Raw genomic sequence first — 26460 nt, 5'->3', positions numbered from 1 at the left:
TAAGTTCTCTGGCCTATTGACCGAGAGCTTTCCCAGACTAACACGTATTGGTGAAACTAAGTTCTCTGGCCTGTTGACCGAGCGATCTCCCAGACTAACATGTATTGGTGAAACTAAGTTCTCTGGCCTGTTGACCGAGCGCTCTTCCAAACTAACATGTATCGGTGAAACTAAGTTTTCTGGCCTATTGACCGAGCGATCTCCCAGACTAACATGTATTGGTGAAACTAAGTTCTCTGGCCTGTTGACCGAGCGCTCTCCTAGACTAACATGTATCGGTAAAACTAAGTTCTCTGGCCTGTTGACCGGCAGCGTAGCAACTCCTTCACAAGCAACGCTGTGGTTTGAATGTACAGGCATGAACAATGAACAAGTGAATGAATATTGCCTGGAATTTCATAAGAAACATTTCAGCAGTGGTATCTTGATTGAACAACATCACGAAATTAGAAACGTATGCTTTTAAAACTTGCTGTGTAATACTTTATCGATGTATACATATATTTGTTTTACTGCCCCATTCGTCTAACTTGAACGTCGTATATAAAGGGCACTCCTAATATGGGTTTGTAGAATTTGCTAAACATTCAAAAATTACCATTATCAGTCTTACAATGAAAACCATTTATTTTTTTATAATATTTGTTTTACGTTATCCATTTACTTTATCCATTTCTAATATCTCTAATATATATAGTCCAGCTCATGCTGTCTCCCTCTCCGGCCATAAGTGGGAAGGTCTGGCAAAAACCTGCTGATGGTCGTGGTTTTTCTCCGGGCTCCGTCCGGATTGCTCCCACCATAATGCTGACCGCCGTCTTATAAGTGAAATATTTTTGAGTACGGCGTAAAACACCAATCAAATAAATAAATAAATAAATCTAATATCTCGCAGTGAAATATATTGATTTTTTAGGATTGTCTTTGTGAAATACGCCTCTAGTATAGAATATCTGACGTCAAACAAATGTTTTAAATCACTGATTTTTTTTGTGTATCCAAATGTCATACTCAAAAGTTATTTCATCACAAAAATCCCCGATTAAAATAGATAAAAGTGTTAAAAAAAAGTCCATTATGTTCCTTAATTTGGGTCAAGAGGACAGCGTTAGAGTTTGAAAAATGAACTATTGAATTCTGTGATACAAACAGAACCGTGAAAACATTTTCAAATGTAGTCATGTATTGTTAATTAGAAAATAACTACCTAAATATTGTTGAACAGCCTCTAAGTTGGAAAGTCCTTGGGTGTTCATTAATGTATTTTTACAGTAGTATAGGCATGTTTGTCCGTCCCCCGCCCCCTTTCCCCCACGTTAGCACTGTTTGTGTAACAGGCGACTTGGGAAAATTCAGCCATCTTCTAATATTCAAAATCATTACTATTAGCTTGAACATTTATTTAAATCTTTATGCCGTATAGAGGTTAGCATGGATATGAGATCACGACTAGATATATCGGGTCACCACCCCGGAACTGTCTGGAACGCCACCTACACACTGTCGGGCCGATCTTACCTGTGTCCGTGTTGGGCCGGATGTTCCTGTTGTAGTTTTCCTCGCTGAATAGCTTCATCATAACCTCCTCTGTCGAGGTCTTATTGTCCTCACAGGACCCAAACTCCGGTAGAACACGTAGTCTGTAAACAACAACAACGTAACATAAATGTTCAGAGCATTATGACACTGAAATTTGTGATCACTATGATCGTAGACTGAACAACTTGACTACATTCCAAATAATTTACAGCCGCTTACGTATACGATATATTCTCGGTTTTAAATGTCTGTTGGAACGAAAAGTCAGAATTGATCATGTAGGTTATGACTACTGCTCACTACAGGCCTATGTTTTATAACCCATGTTTCAGTCTGTCGCTAGCGCGCAGCATATAGGTAAAGATGTGCTAAATTAGTTCTGGACACCGCTATGTGAGTGTATAATAGGCCACTGCAAGGTTTTCAATAAAAGCATTCATTGGCACAGTGAATTATGAGCCTAAACAAAACCGTGACAAATCATAGCAAATGCAGATTTTGTTTGAAATTCGGATGCATACCACTGGAGGAGCAATGAATAAAACTACAGATATGACAACATAAGAGCTTGTCAGAAAGGCCATATGTCATATAGGAAAGAGGCTCGGCCTACTTGAGATACACAACCATGTATGTCATTACAATAAACACAATCCACAAAATAAACTATCCTTTATGGCTAAATTTAGGACTACAAACATACAACTTTTTAACAATACTATGTTCAATTTAACCAGTTTTAACTTTTGAACTTACACAGCCGTCAGTGCAGTGAGTACTATATGTCCAGCCTTCATGATGAATGTGTATATTAGCCTCCGTCCAACAGCCAAATGCATCAATGATCACCACTCAGGTGATACAGGTGAATAACCTGTGTCAGGTGTAAGCATCTGGGCACGTTGGTCAGGTGGCGTTCTTCTGATCTGGAAAGCAATCTGTGGATGTGAATTTGCCAGTGATTTCCAGTCGAACTGCTTCTGTTATGCGCCAGTGATGGAACATTAATAATTTGTTGACTTGTTTCCTTGTACAGTTGGTTGTTGGGCTCAGGTATCAGGCGTCGACAGTTGAGAGCTGGGGAAGAGGCTTGCTCACATGCATGTATATACTTACTAATACATTAACCGCTCTTCCTGGCCAGGTTAGCTAATAAAGTCTCGCCGACATAATTATTGTACAGCATATGTTAACTATAAACAATGCTTTTATCGACCTCTGCAAGATGACACCAGGCATTCATCTGGCCCATAGAGTACTAGCAGGAACTGCAACATCACTTCTGTATACAGACCAATAATAAAGTGTAAAGAACCCCAAAGAAAGTAAGTTTACGTTGAACAAAAGAAGCGAAAGGCTTTATTTACACGCCTTAGAGCTCCTCTCTTGTTATAGAATCTCTACGGTTAAAGCAACTCTTTCTAAGACGTTAGAGATGTGGGCATGGCACGCGCTATTGAGGCAACGGTTAAAATGTAGAGAATTCATAACTGTAGTCATTGATGAATTGGTGTAGACACAAATCGGCTTAAAGATTTAGATACTGACTAAAGATATGGTAAAGGAGTACATGTGTGTGGCATATTGTGAGCTGATGATGCTTAGTGCACCGTCGTATAGCAACTAGTATACAAACCTACCTCTGACTGCGCACCGAATTACACATATTTCTGGGTAGTTTCATCATGTGTGTTTGTCTTTTTTTTTTGCTCGGATACCTTTACTGATCAAGTCGTTTTACAGGCTATGATTTGTCAGCAAGCTACAAAAACTTTGTCCCTCAGGTGCAATGATTTTTCAGTGAGGTGCAATGATTTTTCAGTGAGGTGCAGTGATGTGTCAGCCAAGTGCAGAGTTGGGTTAGCCAGATGCAGTGATGTGTAGGTCAGATGCAGGGATTTTTCAGTCTGGTGGGGTGATTTATCAGTCAGGTTCAGTGACTTGTCAGCCTGTTGCGGTGATTTTCCAGCCAGATGCAGTGATTTGTCAGCCAGGTGCAGTAATTTCTCAGTCTGTTACAGTGATTTGTCAGACAGGTGCAGTGATTGTCAGTCAGATGTACTGTTTTTTCAGCTAGATGCAGTAATTAGTCCGTCTGTTTGCAATGATTTGTCAGCCACATGTATTGGTTTGTCAGTCCGTTGCACTGATTTGTCAGCCAGGTGCAATGATTTGTTAGCAAGGTGCAGTGATTTGTCAGTCTCTTGCAGTGATTTGTCAGTCTCTTGCAGTAATTTGTCAGCCTGTTGCACTGATTTGTCACCCAGGTGCAGTGATTTGTTAGCCAGGTGCAATGATTTGTCAGCCAGGTACATTGGCTTGTCAACCAGGTACAGTGATTGTAGGCCAGGTGTAGTGATCTGTCAGTCTCTTTCAGTGATTTGTCAGTCTGTTGCAGTGATTTGTCAGTCTCTTTCAGTGATTTGTCAGTCTGTTGCTGTGATTTGTCAATCTCTTGCAGTGATTTGTCAGGCTGTTGCAGTGATTTGTCAGTCTCTTGCAGTGATTTGTCAGGCTGTTGCACTGATTTGTCGGCCCGATGCAGGGATTTGTCAACCAGGTACGATGTTTTGTCAATCAGGTGCAGTGATTTGTAAGAAAGGCCAGGTGCAGTGAACTGTCAACCAGGTACAGTAATTTGTCAGCCAGGAGCAGTTATTTGTCAGTCAGCTGCGGTGATTTGTCCGACTGTTGCAGTGACGTGCCAGTCAGGTCCAGTCATTTTTCAGCCAGGTGCAGTGATTTGTCAACTAGGTGCAGTGATTTGTCAGTCCGTTGCAGTGATTTTCCCAGTCAGGTCCAGTGATTTTTCAGCCAGGTGGGCTAATTTGTCATCCGGGTGCAGTGATGTGTCAGCCATGTGCAGTGATTTGTCAGTCCGTTTGCAGTGATTTATCAGCCAGGTTCAGTAATTTGTCCGCCAGGCTCAGTGATTTGTCAGTCAGATGCAGTGATTTGTCAGTCTGTTGCAATGATCCGTCAGCCAGGTGCAGTGATTTTTCAGCCAGGTGCAGTGTTTTGTCAGGCATATGCAGTGATTTGTCAGTCAGATACAATGATTTGTCAGTCTGTTGCAATGATCTGTCAGCCAGGTGCAGTGATTTTTCAGCCAGGTGCAGTGTTTTGTCAGGCAGATGCAGTGATTTGTCAGTAAGATGTATTGAATTGTCATCCAGGTGCATTTTTTTTCTTCATGGCAATGATCAGGCTTTTCCAGCAATTACCATATTTTTGGAGTATTAAAACCATCAGTAAAAATCAATAAAACGATCGTCCACACACGCATATTTGTGAAGTGCAATGTTATGTATAGTAACAAAGTCCGAAGATGACTTGGGCAAGTAACTAGTTACGTGACATTTTCGGTAAATTTGATTCCTTGAAACTTATGGAACAATATTTAATGCACGTGTCTACGAAATTGTGACTGAATGTAGGGCATCATCATGTTCTTAAACCTCAACAGCCGTCCGCAGTCTAAGTGTGCGATGTTGAGACAATGTATCCGGTGGACAGTTTCATATTTATGTTTACAGTCACTACAAATTCACCCAAATCCCTGAAACAACTTGATGGCGTCATTTAGAAAGTGGTTTAAACAATATTATCGTTTTTGTTAGATTTACATTTTGCGGGTATTGTAGCGGTAAAAATGCCTCGATATCAAACATTGTCAAAGTGATTTGATTGTAAAATTTCAGTAAGAACTTTCCGTATAGTATTTGGACTGAGACAAACCATTATTTACACAGTGAACTAATCGATATTCCCATGCAACTATGTAGATATACAACACAAAGAAAACAAAACCATTAAAACGATAGCGGCCACGGCAAACCTGCGATCCCTTATCTTCGGCTTTCAGGGGTTTTGCTAGCATTGAACAGTTATATTCTGATAACCTGCGGACCAGTATTGAGTCACGACACACACAAACTATTGTGTGGCTTGTGCACACTCTTCAAGCCTGTGTAACGATGCGGTTTAGGCCATTTCCGTTTTCCTCAGTTTTCTCTAGCAAATGGTTCTAGGTATACCACTTTTACAAGGTACATACACATGTCAGCTGTTGGTGATCCCGGACGGCTCTACACGGTTAGGAGTATATGCACGGTATAATGTGTTATAGTTATGTATATAGTTATTTAGAGCCTGATCTCTTATGGCGACCGGAAGTTAACCCCAGATTCGATTTTCGTTATTCTTTATTCAAACGGAAATCACGTGGACCAACTGGTTCGAATAACAAATAACGTGCTGTCATTTGATATTTTAGAGTACTGTAAACACTCTTGACTAAAGCTTACATGCTTACAGTACAGATGCGTGGGGAATGGCCGTCTGTGTTATATTGGCCTATATGTATACATATCTGATTTGTGTTTTACGCCTTGTACTCAAGAATACTACACGGCGGTCATGTTTTTAAGGGTAAAGAAAACTTGGCACAACCGGATGGACACCACCGCCGTTCGCCAGATAGCTGTCAACGTTCTAGACATGAAGTCGCAGCCGAACTAAAGGTAGTCTGACTAGGTCTATTGTTATGAAAGAGAGCGACACCTTAGACTACTGAGCCAGCGAGGTCCCAGATTATTTAATTCAACAGAGGATTGCGTAAACCCATCTGGTTATTTAATAGAACTCTTATAAGGCTATTTCCTTAAGTAGAAGGCGTAGTGAGGTAAATTTACCAGCGATGTCACCACGGCTCTATATAGTGATTTTTTGTCCTTATCTCGAGTATACACTGGCATTAGCGGTGAATCTCCTCGAAGAAAGCTTTTTTGGTGTGACTGCAATGACTAGAGGTCTACTCCATCAGTCAACAAACGAAAGAAATATTGAAAACAAATCTTTCCAATGTCCTGAAAATATAATGATTTTTGTGTTTATTAAATACAAAAGTAAATAAAATATAAAATATAACAGCAATGATAAGCCATGTCAATGAGCATAAAGATCATGAAACGCTGTGCTATAAAAACGTCTCCCCCAAGAATAACATGACTAACATAGCAGATGAAACAGATGGATTATGGATTATGATGGATTATTAACTATTCATCTATAAAAAAAACGATCAGTCTTAAACAGAGGATTTGGGCTAGCATTCGGTTTGTGGCTGATCGATTATACGTTCCTGGCATCACTGTATAGAAACTGACGTTAATATTCTTGCCGAAATTGGTTGTGGGATGTTTGACTAGACTCTTTCTTATCCTATTCGTGTTGGATGGCACGTGGGGTTAAATCACGGAAAATATCAAAGTTATATAGCATAGGTACTTCTAATATAAATAATAGAAACCCATTAACTTATGAACTTCTGACAATGTACGTTACCAACTACGTTAATATTCAATGAACGTTAATAAGGAGTAATTGCCAGTCATTTGCAAAGCAATGACAGCCTTTCCCGCCTAAAATCACAGGACTGAGCCATGTTATTGCTCACTCCTGCCTTTGCAATGACGATGCGTGGAGCGACTGGTTACGTAATACTCATACAACACAAGAGAAGCATGGCCAATCCGGCTTGGGCCTCGTGTCGCCATTGCACGGGAAAAGGTAACTTACTGTTCCTTAGTAATTACTGTCTAAAAACTGTCTAAAAACGAATTCTCAGCCCAGAGCCCCTTATATTTATTTGCTTCGAATGATGGCTCGTCTGAAAGCAAAGTTGATTATTTATCAGGAAAATACAGGAATGTCACATTCCTTGTATCAGAATCGAGGGTAATAATTGCCACGCCTGTAACGCGTCATGACATTTTATACATTGCTGCCTGAGACTCTATTCGTTAGCTCCATAGGTATCTTTTCAGATATTCAGAAATGTATACAGTGTGTCACAAGCCTATAATATCTATGTGGCAATATCAATATCAAGTCAAACATATACTATAGCACTGTTCCATTCGGAGGCAAATGTTTTCATCTGCGCATTTATGAGAATGAGAACACTGATTGCATAAAACAAACATAAACCATGGAATGTATTCCGTATACTGCTGTTTTATATCCCTGCAGGTGGCACCATGGTGTGGATTATGATGTTTGACTCATTTTGGTGGTTTCTTCCATGTGACAGACGGAGGCGGGAATCCGCGGCACAAAGTCATCTCCGAGCTGGTATTTCTCGTCTGCCAGAGTTCATGTTGCATTAGGTGCATTTATTCCCATCTTGATAATTAAATTCATCATGACTGAGGAAGCTGATAATGTAACCAGTAAATGAGATTAAATATTGCAAATGCTGACGGAAAGAGAACTCGTGAGGCTGAGTCGACTCGTTCAGCACTCAACCATTGTTCCGAACATGACAATTTGGGCAAATTCATATCCACGATCACAGTCTCAACTCCCCCATTTTCTTTGTTGACTGAATTACCATTCTGGACCTGAAAGACAAAGCAGACAGAACGATGAAAGTAGCGGTGAAGAGAACATCGTCAGAAGTAGTAAAAATATTGCATATTTAATGCATGCGCCCGCACTAGGAGCAGTGATCTGAGTGTAAAACTAGATCAGTTTTTTGAAAGCATTAATGTCGTCAGGAATGGATCGCACGTGACATATATACCCAGAAAGAGAGCATTGTTCTAATGGAAATAAGATGAAGATTAACAATTCAGGCGCATATAGTTCAAAAATGACAAAATACACGAAGAGCAAACTCTTTGTTCCAGTGACACATTGTGCCGTTTTTGTGTTGTGGGGAGATAACCACCAATCTAAGGTAAGACAAATGGCTGCATAGTTATGGCAAGTTTGAACGTAGCCATCAACTTTCGCGACACGTGTATAAAGGGACATAACTCTTGCATATCACTCAGCCACTTGAATGCATTACATGTAGGATATGAGAATGTATAGGCCAAGATTTTCTGGTCAATTTATTCATCTAGAGGGAAGTTTAATCTACATCAAAGATTATTTTACTTAAACGACAGAAGTCAACAAGACCGTTGACTAACTTCCACACATTCAGACAGCTCTGTGCTTTGTCATCGGGTAATTTGTTAGATATTGTTGAGTGATTGTGTGACTTCATAACTCTGATGGGGAGGTTTCTTTTATGTCTGGAAGTTTGTCAAGTACTTGGTCATACTCGGGTGATTCACCTCATTTCAACCTATCAGTGCATGTGTTTAATTATTTATTAACTTGACGGCATTGGGATTAATGCCTTACCGTAGGCCATACTTATGAATTATTCACGTGTGGTCAGCTTTAAAGGTGGAGGAAATTACTTAGAGCCGAGGGTAAACATCCGCCCTAGGTACCTCCCTGGCTTAAACCCGATTCGGTCCAGCCGGAACTGTATTAGAACTCTCGACTTTATTATTCATGGGAGGTCGGCTTCGACAAGAATGACTCTTTAGCCCATGTCCATTGCCTAACCACTGTTTAATCAATGAAACTTGAATGAAAATACGGAAGTAGGCCTACAAATTATTCACTCCTAAAATGTGTTATTTATACTATTTTATACAAGGTATATAAAGCTATATAGGGTACTCTTTGTGTTTCGGCAAACTACCTGGTATTTCTTCTTGGAATTATCTTCTTGCTTCCGGGACTGCACATTCACCAAAGCATACTCCAGAAGAGCTCCAAACACAAAAACCAAACAGACATACAACCAAACATCCATTGCCTTGATGTAGGACACTCTGGGTAGTTTGGCTTGGACACCGGTACTCTGGGTTGTCATGGTGAGCACACAGAGTAATCCCAAGGAGACACGTGCAGGGGTCGCGCGATGATCGATCCAAAAGTTAACCCAGGAAAGGACCACAATGAGGACTGAAGGTAAGTATGTTTGCACGAGGTAAACTTCGATCCTGCGCGAGATGTGGAATATGGCCTTCAAACAGCTGTAATTTCCTAAAGCAAAAAGAGTTGTTGAAAAGATATAGGTCTGTTGAGCGGCAGGAAACAATGTTTCGGCGGAAAATATACAAAAAATATTTACAATAATAAATTATTTGTCTGCATAAAATGTGCAGAGTTACCATGAAAAAAAAAACTGTAACCAATTTCAAGGGCATTGATGTTGTTATAAACATGCAACAGGGAATAATGCATAGGGTGAATGGCCCCATGCTAAAAGTGTGCAATGTACAGTAGTAGATCAAACAAATACATAAGTTTATTTGAGTGGTGTTTTACGCCATACTCAAGAATATTTCCCTCATACGACGGCGGCCAGCATTATGGTGGGTGGAGACCGGGCAGAGCCTGGGGGAAACTCACGGCCATCCGCAAGCTGCTGACAGACCTTTCCACTTACAGCCGGAGAGGAAGCCACCGTCAGCTGGACTTGAACTCACAGCGACCGCATTGGTGAGAGACTCCTGGATCATTACACTGCACTAGCGCGCTAACCAACTGAGCCACGGAGGCCCCTCTACACAAATTTAAACCGGACGAGTAACAACACACGGATTGACCGAAATGATGATTATACCTGTGATGAATGTCTGTGTACAATCCGCTGTATCAGTTTTCATCACCTGGAACTCAGGCAGCTGATTTTTCTCGTTGATTGTTAATGAATCTTCTGTCATCCACTTCAGGGTCAGGTCCTTACTTACGTAGCCATCTTAAGAAAGACAATGTCAATACACTTCCAACTGGACAACAAAAAGTTCATTTTATTACTCGATTTCGTCTTCAGATCACTTCGTTTACATCGTTAGTGGAAATAAATTTTGCTATCACAGTAAAATTTTCCAACTAAACATACTAAACAAAAATATCATACACAAATCAAGACATGGAGATCACGATATGGAGAGTTCTCGGCAATGGCCGCCGTCGTATAAGTGAAATATCTCTGAGATTACGACATAAAGTTCTCGGCATGGAGATCTTGACATGGAGATCAAAATATGCGGAAGTAAAGGTTGTAATCGTGTAGGGTAGCCAAACATTCTTGTCGTAAAAAGGAGGACTTCTGGGGAGCAAAGCACATATCGCAAAATCTGAATCTAATTGTTATGCTTTTAGGGACAGTAAATGTATATAAGCTATATCTTATTTAATTTCTCGACTTCAAACCAATGCTAATCAATGCTTCATTGTTATTGACATAACCTTGAACTCTAAATTGGCATAAGTGTTTTATATTTTAGCTCAGTACAGAGGTACCAGATATATCTTCGTTTCTTTATACGGCTGGTAGGTCCACGTGCGAATATAGTAAAAGACTCACAGCATATAAAGTAAAACCAGAGCAGTGACGACGGTCTGATAACAGGCAAATGGTCACACGTTACCGGTGAATTACACGCAGAATTAGGTAAAAAAATGCACTGATGATAAATGCAATTTACAACACGTCACTGGTCTAAAATTGTTAAAAATGCTGTTTTGTTATCACAATAACTTCGAAACAAATCAAATGGCCCAGGCAACGGGCCTTCATACACCATGGTGACACGTAACCGGTGAGATACGGCCTCTTTTCAGTTTACCTCAGTCAGGGTTTTATTCTAACTGTTCATGTAAATGCATAAATAGTAACAATTTACACGCTCCTCAGCACCATGGCTTAAGCCGAATTAGGTAAAACAGATTGCAGTGATGTTAATTGTAATTTATTGGACGTCACAGGTCTAGAGATACTCAAAATGCTGTTCTGATCACGTTGTGTATACTCACAGGTCATAGTCTTGAGGTCACACGTTTGTTCATCCATGGGGAAATATTGCAGGTGCATGTTGCAGTCTACGACCAGGCTTAGCCTGCGGAACAATAACAATCATGGTTTTAAGGGGAAACTGACAAATTCACAGTATCTGTATCATGTTATACTTACCTGTACATTACTACTAATCGTTTCTCAATTACGTCATTTAAGTCGTTTAGGCTCCTCTATCTGACTGATCATGCAGTATTTTCTCAATGAATTTCACTAGTCGCTTGGTTGTATATGAAGGAATCAACGCTACAACATAAACATTGCCTTGTACAACAAGAATACGATCCTGATTGTCTTATGTGTGACCAGTCACAAATCCCCATGTTACCAATGTCCTGGTTTAACCCAGATACACATTTCATCTGTATGGACATTCAAACAATCGTAATTAAACATACTCTTAACCTGAGAGCATATTTGCGGCAATGAAAAACAGAGTTTACACATGAACCCTGAGTTCTCAGTTGTCCTCATGTTCCCATATCAAGAGATCGTGTAAATCTTCCATGTATAAACCCAAACTCCATGTAGTGAGGGTAAAGTCCCATAGAAGATAACTCCTACCGTTGACTGTAGAAGACGTCGCCATTGGGGAAGATTCGGAGTAGCGCGTTAGGGGCAGTAACCGTGTGAAACGTCTCCTTCTTGCTGTTCATAAAGTACAGGTCGGGTATCCACAGTTTACTGACGTAGTTCGGCCCCGTGTTGATGTGTTTATCAGTGTCGTTAAACTGTAGCCGAGGGTCATTCCAGGACTGTCGAAAATACACGTCCAGAGTGTACTCCTGTTGACAATAAATCGGGAAACTTCGTCTTACTTTGCTGCTCTGTGCGATCTTGATAATTTTCAGGATAAATTATTATGCACGTATTGTTTATTCGTACAATTTGAAGAAAGCGACTCTTTTCTGGTAAATAACACTTGAGACTGATTTGTTCATTTGTTTATTAACGCCCGTTCTTGTCACTGAGCTGACTGGGATGATAAAATCAGTTAGGGAATTAATGCGTGTGGTACACTACATGCTATACTTACCATAATGCGTGTGGTACATTACATGCTGTACTTACCATAAATGCGTGTGGTACACTACATGCTGTGCTTGCCATAATACGTTTGGTACACTACATGCTGTACTTACCATGTTGACCTCACTTATACTACCCAAACTCTGAACGTAGAAACCGATGGAAACGAATGTTGTCTTATCTGTGAGAAAAACAGGATAGATTAATCAATCAGTAGAATGGTTGCTGAGACAATGCATCTAATCTTATGGCGTAAATACAGACGAAATATCAAAATTACCAGTTAGTACCAATAATTACCAATTATCAAAGAAACTCTTAATTGGTTTAAATTCCATGACAACATTCTAAGAAGAAATATCGTTTGAACAAAGTTCATATCCTGAACGATCGTTGAACCGAACTTTTTTAATGTGAGGAACAGATAAATATAACAGAATTATGCGCTTATAGGATTTACATTAAAACCAGCCTTGAAGTTATCATTCAAGACAGGTGTCGAAAAGTCAATTCACTGCACAGAATATATCAAACTACAAACCGGTCTCCTGACAGCGGAGCCTTTACTTGACACGAGGGGATTCAGACTTGAACAAAGACTGCTTAGCTCGATAGTTGAAACTTTCCTCATTCACCTACTTTTGTCCCTTTCATTTTATTTAACTCCTTAAGTTAAACTTCCATGTATGGTAAAAGGAAAAAAAGCAATTCAGAGTGAGTGAGTGCTTGGCAAAAAAAAAAAAAAAAAAAAAAGCAATTCAGAAGCAGATGTGTCGCGCTGAATGACTGAAGCAGGGATAGACTATATTACAGTTAAGGCCACTGACTATATAATTGCAGCCACTTTGTTGACTGGGTACACTGTATTTCAATGTCACTAGATCTGAGAAAGTGGTAACAGCCAATTTTTTTCTGGCTTTAAATATTGTATAAATTATTATCTACGTCCAGAACATATGTCAGTGATCTTAACTTGTTTGCTCCAAGCACAATGATATCATGCAGGTATAGTGCTACCTCACTGAATCCATATGCTAAAGCTGGACAGCACACCTTGGTAGAACATATCGACACTAATTTTTTTATTGTCAGATAATATTGTGTCTAATTTATGGTTTGCATTTTACTGTAACCTTCATGAAGATATATTGATAAGAACAAAACTGTGCAGTTTCACAGATATGCCGTATGACCCATATAAGGCAGAATTAGATCATACGGTGCCAAAGCATTTTGTCAAAACGTCCATAAATAAGGACATGTCTGTATGTAAATCAACACATAAACAACTGACAAATAACAAACAAAAAGGAAGACATTTTTCCGATAAACGTCGCGCTCCACAAGAGGAAAGGCAACAAAATATGTACATGGAATTGAAATTTTGTAGTTTCTGTGTGTTTTTCTTCCTGTTTCGGCATGTCCACAAGCTCACTGCCGATTTACATCTCAGGACTATAGCTTAGAAGTCAGATACTGTAATACTGTACAATACTGATCGTTAGTATAGGTAACTGACGATTTTTTAATTGGTTAACAGCTACGGGCACTAGTAAACTGTGGATTCGATTTTCCATTTGGTATCCGACTGAATTAACACACTGTAATAGACACTGAATGGAAAGTTAACGGCTATAAGGCAGTCAGATACCGTACAGTCAGTATTATTTACCTTTGCATTGTTTTGTTGTAAGAATAGGCCAGAACCGTCACCACCTTACGCACACTATCACTGGATAGAATTCTACTTCACACTGTTGACAGCTGCGACAGGAATACGTAATAAATAATGTCGTTATTCTAGTATTGGAAACTTCTCAGCGGTGATGAAAATCTTAGTCCTATGTAACACTCAAGCATCCTATGGAAACCGTGAGCATTTGCCTTAAGGTCATTCATTTGGCAATGTTGATAAATTGTTGATAAATTGCCTGCAGCCAAGGCAACAAAACAACATCACTAAACAACACCTGTGACATTTTGCAATCTCCCGAAGTTTTAACGAGTTTGCACGCCATTGTCTCATTGTTTGACCCTCTAACAGTGGAGTCTAAAACGATTTTCTCTTTTTACACTTTCAATAAAAGCATGATCGGTTTTCGACCAACAAAACTAATGCTCTTCATAGTTGCAGGAATTGTTTAATAATTATTAAAAAAAATCCCCTTTGCTTTACATGTGTGGAAAAACACCCATATTCGTATATATGTGTATTTTATGTGTGTATTTTCGGGACAAGATCAGCAGCGCGTGCTGTCCTTTGTGTCAAACTTTTGAGCGTTTCTCTCCTGTAAATCAGTATATACATGTACTTGGTTTGCTACAGAAAATGGCAACTGATATGTTATGAGCGCACATTTACAGGATATATCCACCACCGAGTTGATAAACACACGTGTCCGTGATAGAGTAGCTGAGACACGACAATAGGGCATAAATCAATCGTGTCATAACGACATGTTTATACAGATAGTTGTCACCATGACATTGCTGTCACACTGAAGCCACATGCTTATGTATGTATGTATGTATACTTGGGAATAGAGCCACATGCCGAGACATCACTGAATTAAAGCCCTATAACAGGCGATCATGTACCAGTCGTACTAGACGATCCAGACCAAGGCCAATTTTCAAAATTGCGCTTTTAGGCAAAAGCCGTTAACATATGCACACCATACTGGTGGTGGACAAGTTTTCAGTGAAGCAGGGAATCCAAAATTCTCTTAACTAACACTATTTTGCTATCGCAATCGTTCCACTACAGCAAGAACAGGATTTTGTGGGTAAAGGACTGAACTGCCTCACGGTTATGGAAGTGTAACTTCTGATAATACGACGAGGACAACTCTGGGAAACTTTATACTATGTATGCCGAGTGGGCGGGGCACAAAAACGATGCAACAAGTATCAAGTGAACACTTGAGTAAAAATAACCATTTATGCCTATTTACGTTGTCTATTTATATCTCAGCGCATCGACGGGCGGAAGTAGACAAATATTGTAATAGGTTCCCTCAAAAGCCTCTTTACACAGGACGAGTAACTTCTGGACCTAATGATTGGGTACACATGCGTGATGACACACAAGTCACTTAACATAAGTAAGGGGGGCTCGTCTTTTGTACTAAGTGAACCTATATATGTATAAGATTATTCAAAAAGCACGTCGAAGCGTGACGTCTTGATGTCAGTACAGAATAGCTTTCTTGCCTGCACAGAATATGAGATACTTTTTACGGGTATGTATGCACATAAAAAGACAGACGATGACGAAGCTCTATGTTTTGTAAACTTTATAGCAGTACATATGAGTATATAAGCCTACATTTGTAGAGATACCATGCTGATACAAGGAAGCCTTGGTTGTGAAAAGAACTCATGCTGTTAACAAGCGCAGACTGCTATATATTTACCAGAAAGTTCCTTGTCTGGAATAAAGAGTACATGGTGTACGGTATATTTGTGAATTTATTTGATTGGTGTTTACGTCGCAAATACATGTATTTCTGTCTGGCACCGATTTTCTAGGTAGGAAAGGTTCAGCGGCACTATGCTGCTCAACAAACACTTAAACAATAAACAATATTCTCGTATAGTATATGGCTGTTTTATTGTATGGCGAGTTGCGGTGGTCTCCCACGAGTCACAATTATATAATTGCAATTGCAATAACCATAATCTTACATGAAGTAAAACAAAGCAATACAATAAGTAACACAACTTTTTATTGTAATGTATTGCTTTTCTTCATTTAAGATTCTTTGTACCTATGTGAGAAACCTACTACACCTTGCCCTGCAGGTACCTGACAAAGATTCTGACGTAAGACTGCATGCAGCCGAATGTGCGAGAGCTGGATTCGAACACGCTACATCACTGATAACAGGCCAAACCAGTTACACCGTATCATGGCTCTTGTAGTTCAGTGAACTTCCATAATACACAAATATGGGGCCTACAAAAATAATTAGGGGGCTTAAAAACCCAACGAGTGGGCTACAGAACAGTAATATGGGGCACAAAGCACAAACAGGGGGCTACAAAACACAACCAGTGGGGTACCAAACGCAAATAGGACGCTACAAAACACACAGAAGTGAGAATTAACCCCCTTATATCCATCCATGAATGTTCACAATATGTCGTGGTCTTTCAATTAAAGAAAAAAATAATTTGCAGTAAAAGTAGTTTTTTTCTTTAATTGAAAGACCGTGAAATGAAGGAAGAATTTCCTGCACACTAGTTAACTTCGGAGCCACTGACAGAGACATGGTCTGCTTACCCATGTTGGCGCTTGGTCTCAAATGACTGTTGTACTTGTTTTGTACAAACAAACGATCCAGGATGTCTTCGATTGATGAATGATTCAAACCACACACGGTATCCAACAAAAGCCTGAAACAGAAAGTACACTGTATACTCATTTGTAACATTCTGTAAAAGTCAGCTTTGGCTTTCATAGAAGCTAGACCGGAGATTTTTGGTAAAAATCCATTTTCGCCGCTCAGTCTTTTTCACATTTACCACGGATAGCTCAAATTATTTGCCTTTCAATAAATATCAGAATCGAACTATTTATAGTATTAAAATAATTAAAACAATAAAACAAAGTTTGAATGAATGAATGAATGAATGAATGAATGAATGCTTGGGGTACTTAACAATTTTGTAGTCATATGACGACAAGGAGTCAATATTTGTGTGTACATATACTGTGTCTCCTTGTGGCAGATCAAGTCCATGCCGCTGAAGTGCTGCCGCACCTGAAGAATCATGTTGAAGACAGCAGGCATTATACCCCACTCTGTCACATATACTGACACCAGGCCAACCAGTCCTGGTTTCTTGCTGTAACCTCTCAGTGCTAAGCCCCAAGCGATGCAGCAACAAGCATCATTTTTAAAGTCTTTGCTATGACCCGATCCGGGTTTGATAGCGGGTCTCCAAAAAATAAAGTTCGAAAAAGTTATAATAAATTTTAGGAACTTTATAGCCAATTTGGAATTCGATTAGATTTAGTGATGATTCATCTCCCCCTCCCACCCCTCAAATTCCGGATTAGTTCCTTTAATGAGATATTAAGTACTTACAAGATTTCGTGAGATTCATATTTTTAGGCTTCAGTGGATTAATATTAACTCTGCTTGTAATATGAATACAATTCATCTGTCAAGACAAGTTTTGTGTAACCGCCATTCAAATTTAATCTAACACCGTCTTAACTAAGCACTTTTCCAGGATAGAGTTGACCCACAAGTACAAAGTTTGTCGTTTGATATGTGTTTTAAAAGGACTCTGGTCATAGAGCGCTGGGATTTAGAAACGCTGAGCCAGATTTACCACCTGTACATTCATGTTTCGGTTTAAACTATTTCTGTTCAGCCACTGGGCTACTCTGTGTCATCTAAACTAGCTCTGTTCAGCCACTGGGCTACATATGTCAGATGAACCAGTCCTGTTCAGCCAATAGGCCACATTTGTGAGTTGAACCAGCTCTGTTCTGCCAATGGGCTACATTTGTGAGTCGAACCTGCTCTGTTCAGCCAATGGGGCTACATGTGTCAGCTAAACCAGACTTGTTCACATCTGTGAGTTGAATCTGTTCTGTTCACCCATTGGGTATGATAGGAATCAAGACTCTTTTACCACGTGTGTTTTTCGGGAATGTTCTTTTTCAGCTGCCAACCAGCCATCACTAGTGTACATACATGTACATACTTGGTAGGAAAAATGGAAATTCTTTAAATTTAGGCTAGTATGAATTTTATAAATGATGAAACGAGACGAGAGGGGCATGTAAAATGTCACGTGGTGTCGAGGCTGCTGGCGATGCCCCTTTGGCATTGCTAGACAACCCTCCCCGATGTTTACATTGGAAAGTCCAGATTTTAACGGTCAATCTATGTCGCGTTTTCAGTGGCCTCTCATAGTATGGACAAGACGGACACCAGCGTTTACTGGTAATGGAATACTTATGGCTGAGTTATAACACTAAACGTTAATATTGTTTCTCATGGAATATTAACAGGGGTGACCTGTGTCAGCTGTGCGAGAGTTATTCGGCAAGTGGACTACATGTGTCAGCTGGACTAGAACGGTTCGGCCACCGGGCTACATGTGCCAGTCCAACCAGAACTGTTCAGCCTCTGGCTACAGAAATGTTCTGCAGTGATCACAGTATACCTCTTATAATTAGACGCTATGTGCTTCTAGCGGTAACTCACGCAACACGAGCTCCTAGATCCGCTCAGATACAAGCAATGAGCGGTTAGAAGATAACATCTGTTTGAATGCTGTTATTCTACATATCCCTAGAAAAAGGCACTGACAGATTATGTGGCGTCGTAGTTTTAATACTACCTTCCCTAATACAAACAAACATCACAATTTGTTAATTTTCCTTAATTGGTTCTCTGTCACTATAACGCTGACCGCGGTCGTAAAATAAATGGAGCAATCTGATAAAGTATCCTAGATTGCCTACAAGAAATGTTACATGAATGAAGAAACTTATAACAAAGAAAATAAATGTAAGGCTTGTATGGGTCCTAGGGATTTTACAGGCACGTCTAATAATTTCCAATAACGCATAAAATTCAACAATAGCAGGTGGAAAACCAAAGAAGGTTAGGTTAGTAGGCCTACTATTCAATTCAACATGTAGGGTGTTAAACCTTAGTCATTAATTCATTCATCAGAAAAAAAACAACTAAAAAAAATATTAAAGTAAAGAAAACCTAATAATTAAATAAATATCAAAATAAAAACTAAAAAATAAAAAAGGTCCAGACGAGAAAATGCATGATATATGTCACAGTAATCTGTTTATATACGGTAAGTACATAAATCGCGTCTTAAAAAATTCAGCAGATTTGTCAATATAGCGTTTAATTAATCAAACAAAGTATCGTTTAAATACCTGGAGTACAGCTAATTTTACATCAAAGCAAATAGCAAATAATATACTTACAGAATAAGTAGGCCTACTGATGTCAACATCGGGGCAGAGTTGAGGAAACTCATGGTGACTTCTGTCCTCTGGAATTGGAGACGAAATGGTCCGAGAATCTGTTTTAATTAGGTCTGCAGTGGCACTAAGTAGCGTAATTTACCTGTAATTAAGACGGGTGTTTGTTCATTTTAATTGTGATGCTTAGAGAGACAGGTGGCTGATAGAGCTACCCCTGGAGTGTAGGTGAGAGTCTGGTGGGCACCGGGTATCTATCCATCAGCTTGACACCCCATCAAACTAGCTGTGCATCTGGTTACGGCATAAATCCAACCTTACCACAGCTGCTGGAGGGGTCAATACTCTGTTTGCATGAGAAGGCTCAGACTTAACTCAGTATAAGCAGTGTGTCAGCGCCGTGCATGGTTCATTTCGGTCTTTGTTGTAAAGTGACAGTGGTAATATCCGCCTAGGATGCAATGGCGTGAATCTATCAATTGAAATAATTTGTGTATTTGAAGATAAAATGTTGCTCTAGTTGCATAAAAATCAACGAACATCAATGAAATCAGTATATGTTGACTTTTTGTATATTATTTCTGCATGTTAATGAGGCAAAAAATAATATCCGTTACCTAGCCATTGACCACAAACAGCAAATAAATAAAAGTATAAATGAATATACAAATAAATCAATACACAAATAAATGAATAATTAAATATTAATTTAATAACTAAACTAATAAATACAAATGTAGTTGTTTTAAGAATGTTGTTATGTATCTGGATTTATTTTATTTTCTTTTTTTGAGTTTTATAGAATTTATAGGAAAGTGACTTTGCCTTGAGACAGAACATTTAAGAGGACTGCATTGATTGTATTTGGCTTAAGATTGTATATATATATTCATGTATATTCGTATGACCAAGGTATCATTTCATCCATGTATGTATTGTTGTATTGTCTTGTATGTATTGTTGTATTGTCTTGTATGTACCGAAAGTTCGTTGTATTACATTGTTTTGAACTGACGTTGTTGGCGTCGATTTAAATTTGTGTGAGCAGTAATTTAAAATCCACTTCAAGGCAGATCGAGTTTAGTGTTACTGGATCGTAGCAGTATGCAGACATGAGTCACTGGTATGAATTGACATACACGGAAGCAATTAACCTTGGACAAAAGTGATTCAGTGTGTGGTCTTATATTCAACCTACATTCTTGAAAAAAAAAAACTGTGGAAATTCGTTCAAATGCAGTTTCATTGTATGTTTCGTTGTGTCGGTGGTATACATAACAAAATAGTACGATCTGGACACCCCCATCCGTACTGCGTACTTGTATATAGGCTTATGCTACGAAGGATAACTAACTGAGTGGGTGGAGTTTGCACATGGAGTGGTGACACCGCACTATAGAGTCATACCCTGCCCATCCAGAATAACCACCCACTGTTTCATACGTTCAGATCTTCAGCAAAAAATCCACTCAACAACTTAATTCCAACTGACGTTTTTTACCCCAAGCGGAAGTGTTGCCTTTGAGACTCCATCACTTAATCCACATGCATAACGTCATCGTAATTTAATAAAATATAATGGCCATGCGTGACTGATCATGTGGAATTTCTATTAGGAGCACCCTTGAAACAGATCCATCTAACATCACTGCATAATATGTTTTACATTGGAGCACATGCACCCCTTCACGTTTATTGAAAAGTATTTGTTTTAGATTTTACTGTATGCCACACTTTGAAATCCTTTGTCTTTACTTGATTATATACGATCACTTGACTTCTTTTACACTTGTTTTGATTCTCGCGCAGGCCGACGTCATTTGTTATCGGTTTATTTGCGGACGGGCATCTTTCAGTTTCATCATCACAGTTTTACTAGTCGACCGGTTTCATCCAGAATGCCTTCAGAAAGGGGGGATTAGACAGACTCATTACCATACAGCTTTTCTGTCGTTACTATTTTCTTGCATTATGACAGTTGTGCACCCTAATGTCAAATGTATGTTGACTTCTGCCAAATAAGATTTTTTTTTGTTAATTACAACCAGCAGGCCTGTTCTTATACCTTACAATGACACAAATGTACTTGAAGAACATCTGTGAAAGATATCTATTTGGTATGCACAACATATAAATTAGCAAAATGTGTAGCATCTTGCGTTGACAGATGTGAAACTTTTGCTTGTAAAACAAGCTTTCAACAAGGCTAAATCTAGTCTTCAAAACATACACCAGTCGTCAACCAAGCTGGACGATACAGTTCAATGATCGCATGACAAATTTCCTAAACTGTGTTCAAAAATACCACCTTGGGCTAAGAATTACATAAATCAAGAAGAGACAATAAACTTTTGGAGGGACGCAAGGGATATTCTAGGTGAATGAATTAAAGTTTCAGATAAGTACCTTATAAGCTGTCGATAATCAAAATCATTTGTTCATAAACCCAACGTTATTCAACACGATGCTTACAAAGCCCTAACAGTTGTACAACAGCACATTTGTCAAAATGACTGCACCCCTCCCCTCGCTGTCCCTTCGTTAAGAGATTTTAAGTTAAGTTCGTTAAGTTTGGTGGTTTAGAATTCTGACCCCACAATAAAGGTCAGCTAGTTTTGTACTGTTCAGGGTTGTATAAGAGTATAAGTTGCTACTGTTTATACATTTACATGAACAGTTAGAATAAAACCCTGAGTGAGGTAAACTGACGAGAGCTGCGTTTCACCAGTTACCTGTGACCATTTACCAGCTATCGCAGAGTCGTCGCTGCTCTGGTTTTACTCTGTGCCGTGCCTCTTTAATTATATTGACATGCACGGGTCACATTTGGCAGCACAGAATGCGTAGAAATGAATGCGACCTCTGTAATCATTTTACTTAGTATTCGAAGTGGGAATGCATATAAGACTGCATAGAGCGTGCATGCTATTTGTTGTTTCAGACAAACCTATACCAGGTACCTGACAATTATGCTATACTTCGGTGAATCGACATATTATTATTTGTAACTCGACACATAATCCATTTCCTGGAGAAAAGCGAGATTGTTATTTTCCCTCTGGTCGGTTTTATACTAGATACTTAACCAAAAGGCAAAGCTCTGTCAGCTTAATAAATTTTAGTCATATATGACGTATTTTGACGAAGATTATCGAGTATTGGCGGTAAATATGCATACATCATTCTCCTTAAATATGGACTTGGACTATCATATTATTACCGATTTATTTGCCCCATTATAAAAATTCTCAATGTACACAATTATCTTATTATGAATAAATGACAAGTCTGAATACTCACTAATCTTTTAAACTTCATCCTACCTTGACTGCGTTGACTTGATTGATAGCATTTGGTCAGCTGTGTTATGTTAGAATCGCGGTATTTGGCTGGACGCTACATTTCCTATCTGGTATCTCACTGAAAACCTTGTCTTTCTACATAACAGGCACGGACCACATATGTGACTAGCCAGAGACGCATATGTTCGTGTTTTTGTTTGCATTATTTATTCAGGAAATCATTACTCAATATGAAAATACGCTCGTGAGAAAGGAAAACAAGCGCATTGGCCAGTGCCGATGTGGACGACACCCCCACCATGAAGAATATGCACGTGTGTGAAAAATGCGAAAAAAATCTTGGGCAGTCGTTGAAACGTACAGCCAAGGATGACACAAGTTGCTAAGTTATTGTTAAGTTTCCAAAAAGACATAGAAGCCATCACAAAATATAACACCTTCTCATTACATGTCACAGCTCCAGGTTTGAGTTTTATTTTCCTGATACTCTGTACGCTTGTATCTACAAATTTGCTCACAGTGGATTCAAAGTAGCCATTTCTGACAAAAGTATGTGTAAAGTTAGTCTTTCTGTTGTTTGGGTATAACAATAGGCGTTTAAGGATTCACCCTTGTACATGTCTTTTAGATTTTCGGGTGTTTCTGGTGTTGAAGGATGTACCCTTGTTTTCCGATTTTCTAAAATATTTTCCGTCGGTCCGAAAAATAGTTCTATCGTCGAGTACTCTGCTCTATGAACTGAACAACAGACGTAATTTTCTCAACAGTTATAATGAGTTGAAATGATGTTTACAATATTGCAATTGCCATTGCTTACGGCAATATTTATTTATTTATTTTATTGGTGTTTTACGCCGCACTCAAGGACATTTCACTTACACGACGGCGGGCAGCACTATGGTGGGATTATAGCCACGACCATCCACAGGTTGTTGCATGGCAGACCTTCCCACGTACGCCGGAGAGGAAGCCACCGTGAGCTGGACCTTACGGCAATATAACTCGTAATTGTGTGACACGCTTTGACCAATCGCATAACAAAATGTCCAACAGCTATGCAATTAATCCGCTGATTGCGCTAATGATAAATAAATAATGTCATTCATTGTGTTTACAATTATGCCCAGATATTGGCTCTCATTTTTCTTTACGCTTTTTAACACACTTGGTTTTTAATACTTTTAGACTGTTTTAGTCAGTTAAGAATAAAACTGTCCGAAATTATCATATAAACGACTGAAACAGTAAGTTGTGTATGTATTATGTTTAGCCATGTATAACTGTCATACTATATAGCTATTCACTTCTTAACATGATGATCACTTCATGGAAATGACTACGCGTACCCAAAAGGAGGAAATACATTCAAGCAAACAAAACTCGTGCGTATTTTATATGTACAGTTTCTATGACCAGTCCTATCTCAGTTATTCTGCAGTTTGCATATATGTCATGAAGATATTAAAACATTCTGAGTGAAATATTACTAGCATTAACAAATGTTATAAATCAAACATCTTACCGTATCAAGAGCCACGGCTAACTTGTGTGAGACAGTGAGCACAGCGCCGTGCCAGCCGCCAGTTATCAACCTTCTGTCCTATAGATGTGTAAACCCCACATAAACCTCACACCCGATATCACACTCTAATACGTGGGTATACTACTAAATATGCTGCTATATTTGGGTGAGGCTTACACGTCATGTAGCAGTGTCAGGCCAGACGGATGTCAGACTTAAGAAAACCACAAGGGCGTAGCAGACTAGTGACTGCAGCTTTTTATTCTGTACGTGTAGGTGTTATGGTGATGCAAAGGCCTACGCACAATATAGCGTTCAAGTATTATTAATTATAATCAAACGGGATTATTCTAGCATTACGTAATCTGAATTAAAGGGTTAGGACACGTTATATAAGCTCCCGAACCAGCCGGACATGAGTGTGTCTGACTTTGTCTAGATGTCGATATATCCCTACAAAAAAGTTTTGTAAATTCAATATACGCATATGCTTCGTGAGACTTAATTAAGCATCGGTAAGGTTGTGATTAAATAAGGGAGGTGAGCATATATGTTTACAGAAAAGAATGAAGAGATATAATATTATTCAATTACAATAAAAATGCGCTTAATTTGACAAGTCTTTCAGGAGCACTTACAAATGAAGTGAAGTATATCACACCGAGACAGTACGTTATTATAAACCAAACTATACAGGAGTTTTTTTTTTAGGTATACTGCAGATCTCATTAGCTTTCGCTATCTGATCAGAAATCGTGAAGCGACACACATTTTATGTTATTACGAACATTATTACCATTTTAATAATATACGTTGGATGTTGACCAGGTTTGTATTATCTGAGAGGTTACAAGTTGGGCTATATATGGAAAATAAAGATAAGTTGATTTGATTAGCGTAGACAGATCTTTTCCTCATAATCCAGTATAACTTCTTTCAGAGTGAAAAAATAAAACAAAAAATGATATAAAGGCCATCAGAAATGCCATGGGAAACTGTACCTAAAAACATTCTCCTTTAAATTATGAATCAGAAATCTGGAATAACCAGGGCCATCTACTGTCCAAAGAAGACAAAACCGGTTTTATAAAAATACATAAGATTTAAAACAAAACCCAGAGCATGATGATCTATGCATGATCAAGAATATTTCCCCAGCGAAAGATGGATTCGAACACGCGACCTCAGTGGTATCAGTCTGGTGGTCTGAACACTGGAGATCTGGACCACTGGAAGAAGTATGGAAATATACCTAACTGCCACAGCATTATTTTCCTGATATCCTTTGTTACTCAATAAATTAATCTGTAATTCTTAAGAGGCCATGAGATGCCCCATGTTAAAACAAGCGGAAATGATGATGTTGCGTCACTCGTACTCCACACACACATGGCTAAAAAGCCAAACAAAGTTCGGATAACGGAAGCAGAAAGAACTGCATTCTCGGGTTATGCAGATATCTCACGCGGGATTGGTCGAAATTTATAACATGGCGGCTCTTTCGATTTTCTCATTGTGTACGATTTGGCTTACGTTGAACTTTGACATCTCGGTTATGCGGCATCACAAGGACAAAAAGTTAATGCTTTTTAAAGCTCATGAGGGATACCGTGTGGCTGCGTATACCCAATTAGTCTGGTGTTGTCGTTTGGTGTTGCCATTTGTTTTACACAACCCTCAGAAAAATGGTGACAGAGTCAATGGAGGAGTTGTCACGTGGTAGTTGGTGAAAGAAGATGTGGGTGGCGATACATACATGTACACTCAATATTTTCTCACGTACGAGCGTCTTAAGAAGTAAACTGGCCGATACAGAGTAGACCAACACCAGCGTTGGGAAGGACGTATATTACACAGAATTAACATGAATGTGATTATCCCTTTAAACGTCCTCAAAGTCATAAAAGTGTTTACAGAAACACAGTCTTGTATGTATGTAGTAATCGTTATCATAAAGTGTTCTATACATTTTGCGACATGCATGAGTTTTAAGGTGTCCATTGAATGGTTACATATACAGACCTGTGACATGCAAATATGAAAGAAGCTGAATCAACACATTGTAAAACATGGAGATTTAATCGTGTGTAAAAATGTATACTCATGAACTATGCACGTTTACAAATAAACAAGTCTACGGTCGATGTACACTAGAATAAACATCCATCCATCCGCCTCCACACGCGCCCATCCACCCGCAAAACACGCACCCATCCGCCCGCCTACACACGCACACATCCACTCACATGGCTAAGGACATATATGGTGCATAGAATAATGATAGTTTCTAACAGGACTTTGTACTAGCAATGTTTATTACCGTTACTGTGGATCATAAACTGTTTAGTTATCAAATCTACTGATTCCGATGTAAAAATGTGGATAG

The 26460-nt window shown here is 39.0% G+C and overlaps 1 protein-coding gene across 2 annotated transcripts; it reads right to left on the bottom strand.

Moving 5' to 3' along the window:
• Positions 1-6412: 6412 nt before the first annotated feature.
• Positions 6413-19390, bottom strand: LOC135468297 (glycine receptor subunit alpha-2-like). 2 transcript variants are annotated; one of them, XM_064746475.1, is made up of 9 exons: positions 19254-19390; positions 16566-16678; positions 15697-15711; positions 12394-12461; positions 11816-12036; positions 11212-11294; positions 10016-10150; positions 9086-9432; positions 6413-7943 (listed from the first exon to the last, which is right to left on the bottom strand). In XM_064746475.1, the coding sequence occupies exons 1-9, from the start codon at positions 19304-19306 to the stop codon at positions 7743-7745; spliced, it is 1236 nt and encodes a 411-aa protein (XP_064602545.1). In that variant the 5' UTR covers positions 19307-19390; the 3' UTR covers positions 6413-7742. The 2 variants fall into 2 exon arrangements, with proteins under 2 accessions (XP_064602545.1, XP_064602547.1); XM_064746477.1 differs by lacking the exon at positions 15697-15711.
• Between the last annotated feature and the right edge of the window lie 7070 nt (positions 19391-26460).

Source organism: Liolophura sinensis, chromosome 6 (genome assembly GCF_032854445.1).
Source record: "Liolophura sinensis isolate JHLJ2023 chromosome 6, CUHK_Ljap_v2, whole genome shotgun sequence".
Classification (NCBI taxonomy): domain Eukaryota; kingdom Metazoa; phylum Mollusca; class Polyplacophora; order Chitonida; family Chitonidae; genus Liolophura; species Liolophura sinensis.
Note: the sequence above shows the minus strand (reverse complement) of the source record. Positions and strands in the feature narration are given on the sequence as shown.

Bases quoted from the DNA above. Each gene is read 5' to 3' on its own strand.
- LOC135468297 (XM_064746475.1), bottom strand. From the start codon at position 19,306: ATGAGTTTCCTCAACTCTGCCCCGATGTTGACATCAGTAGGCCTACTT. The intron at 12,037-12,393 runs GTAAGTACAGCA...TATTGTCAACAG, and splicing joins GTATAAGTGAGGTCAACATG to GAGTACACTCTGGACGTGTA. The intron at 9,433-10,015 runs GTATAATCATCA...TTTTTGCTTTAG, and splicing joins TACACAGACATTCATCACAG to GAAATTACAGCTGTTTGAAG.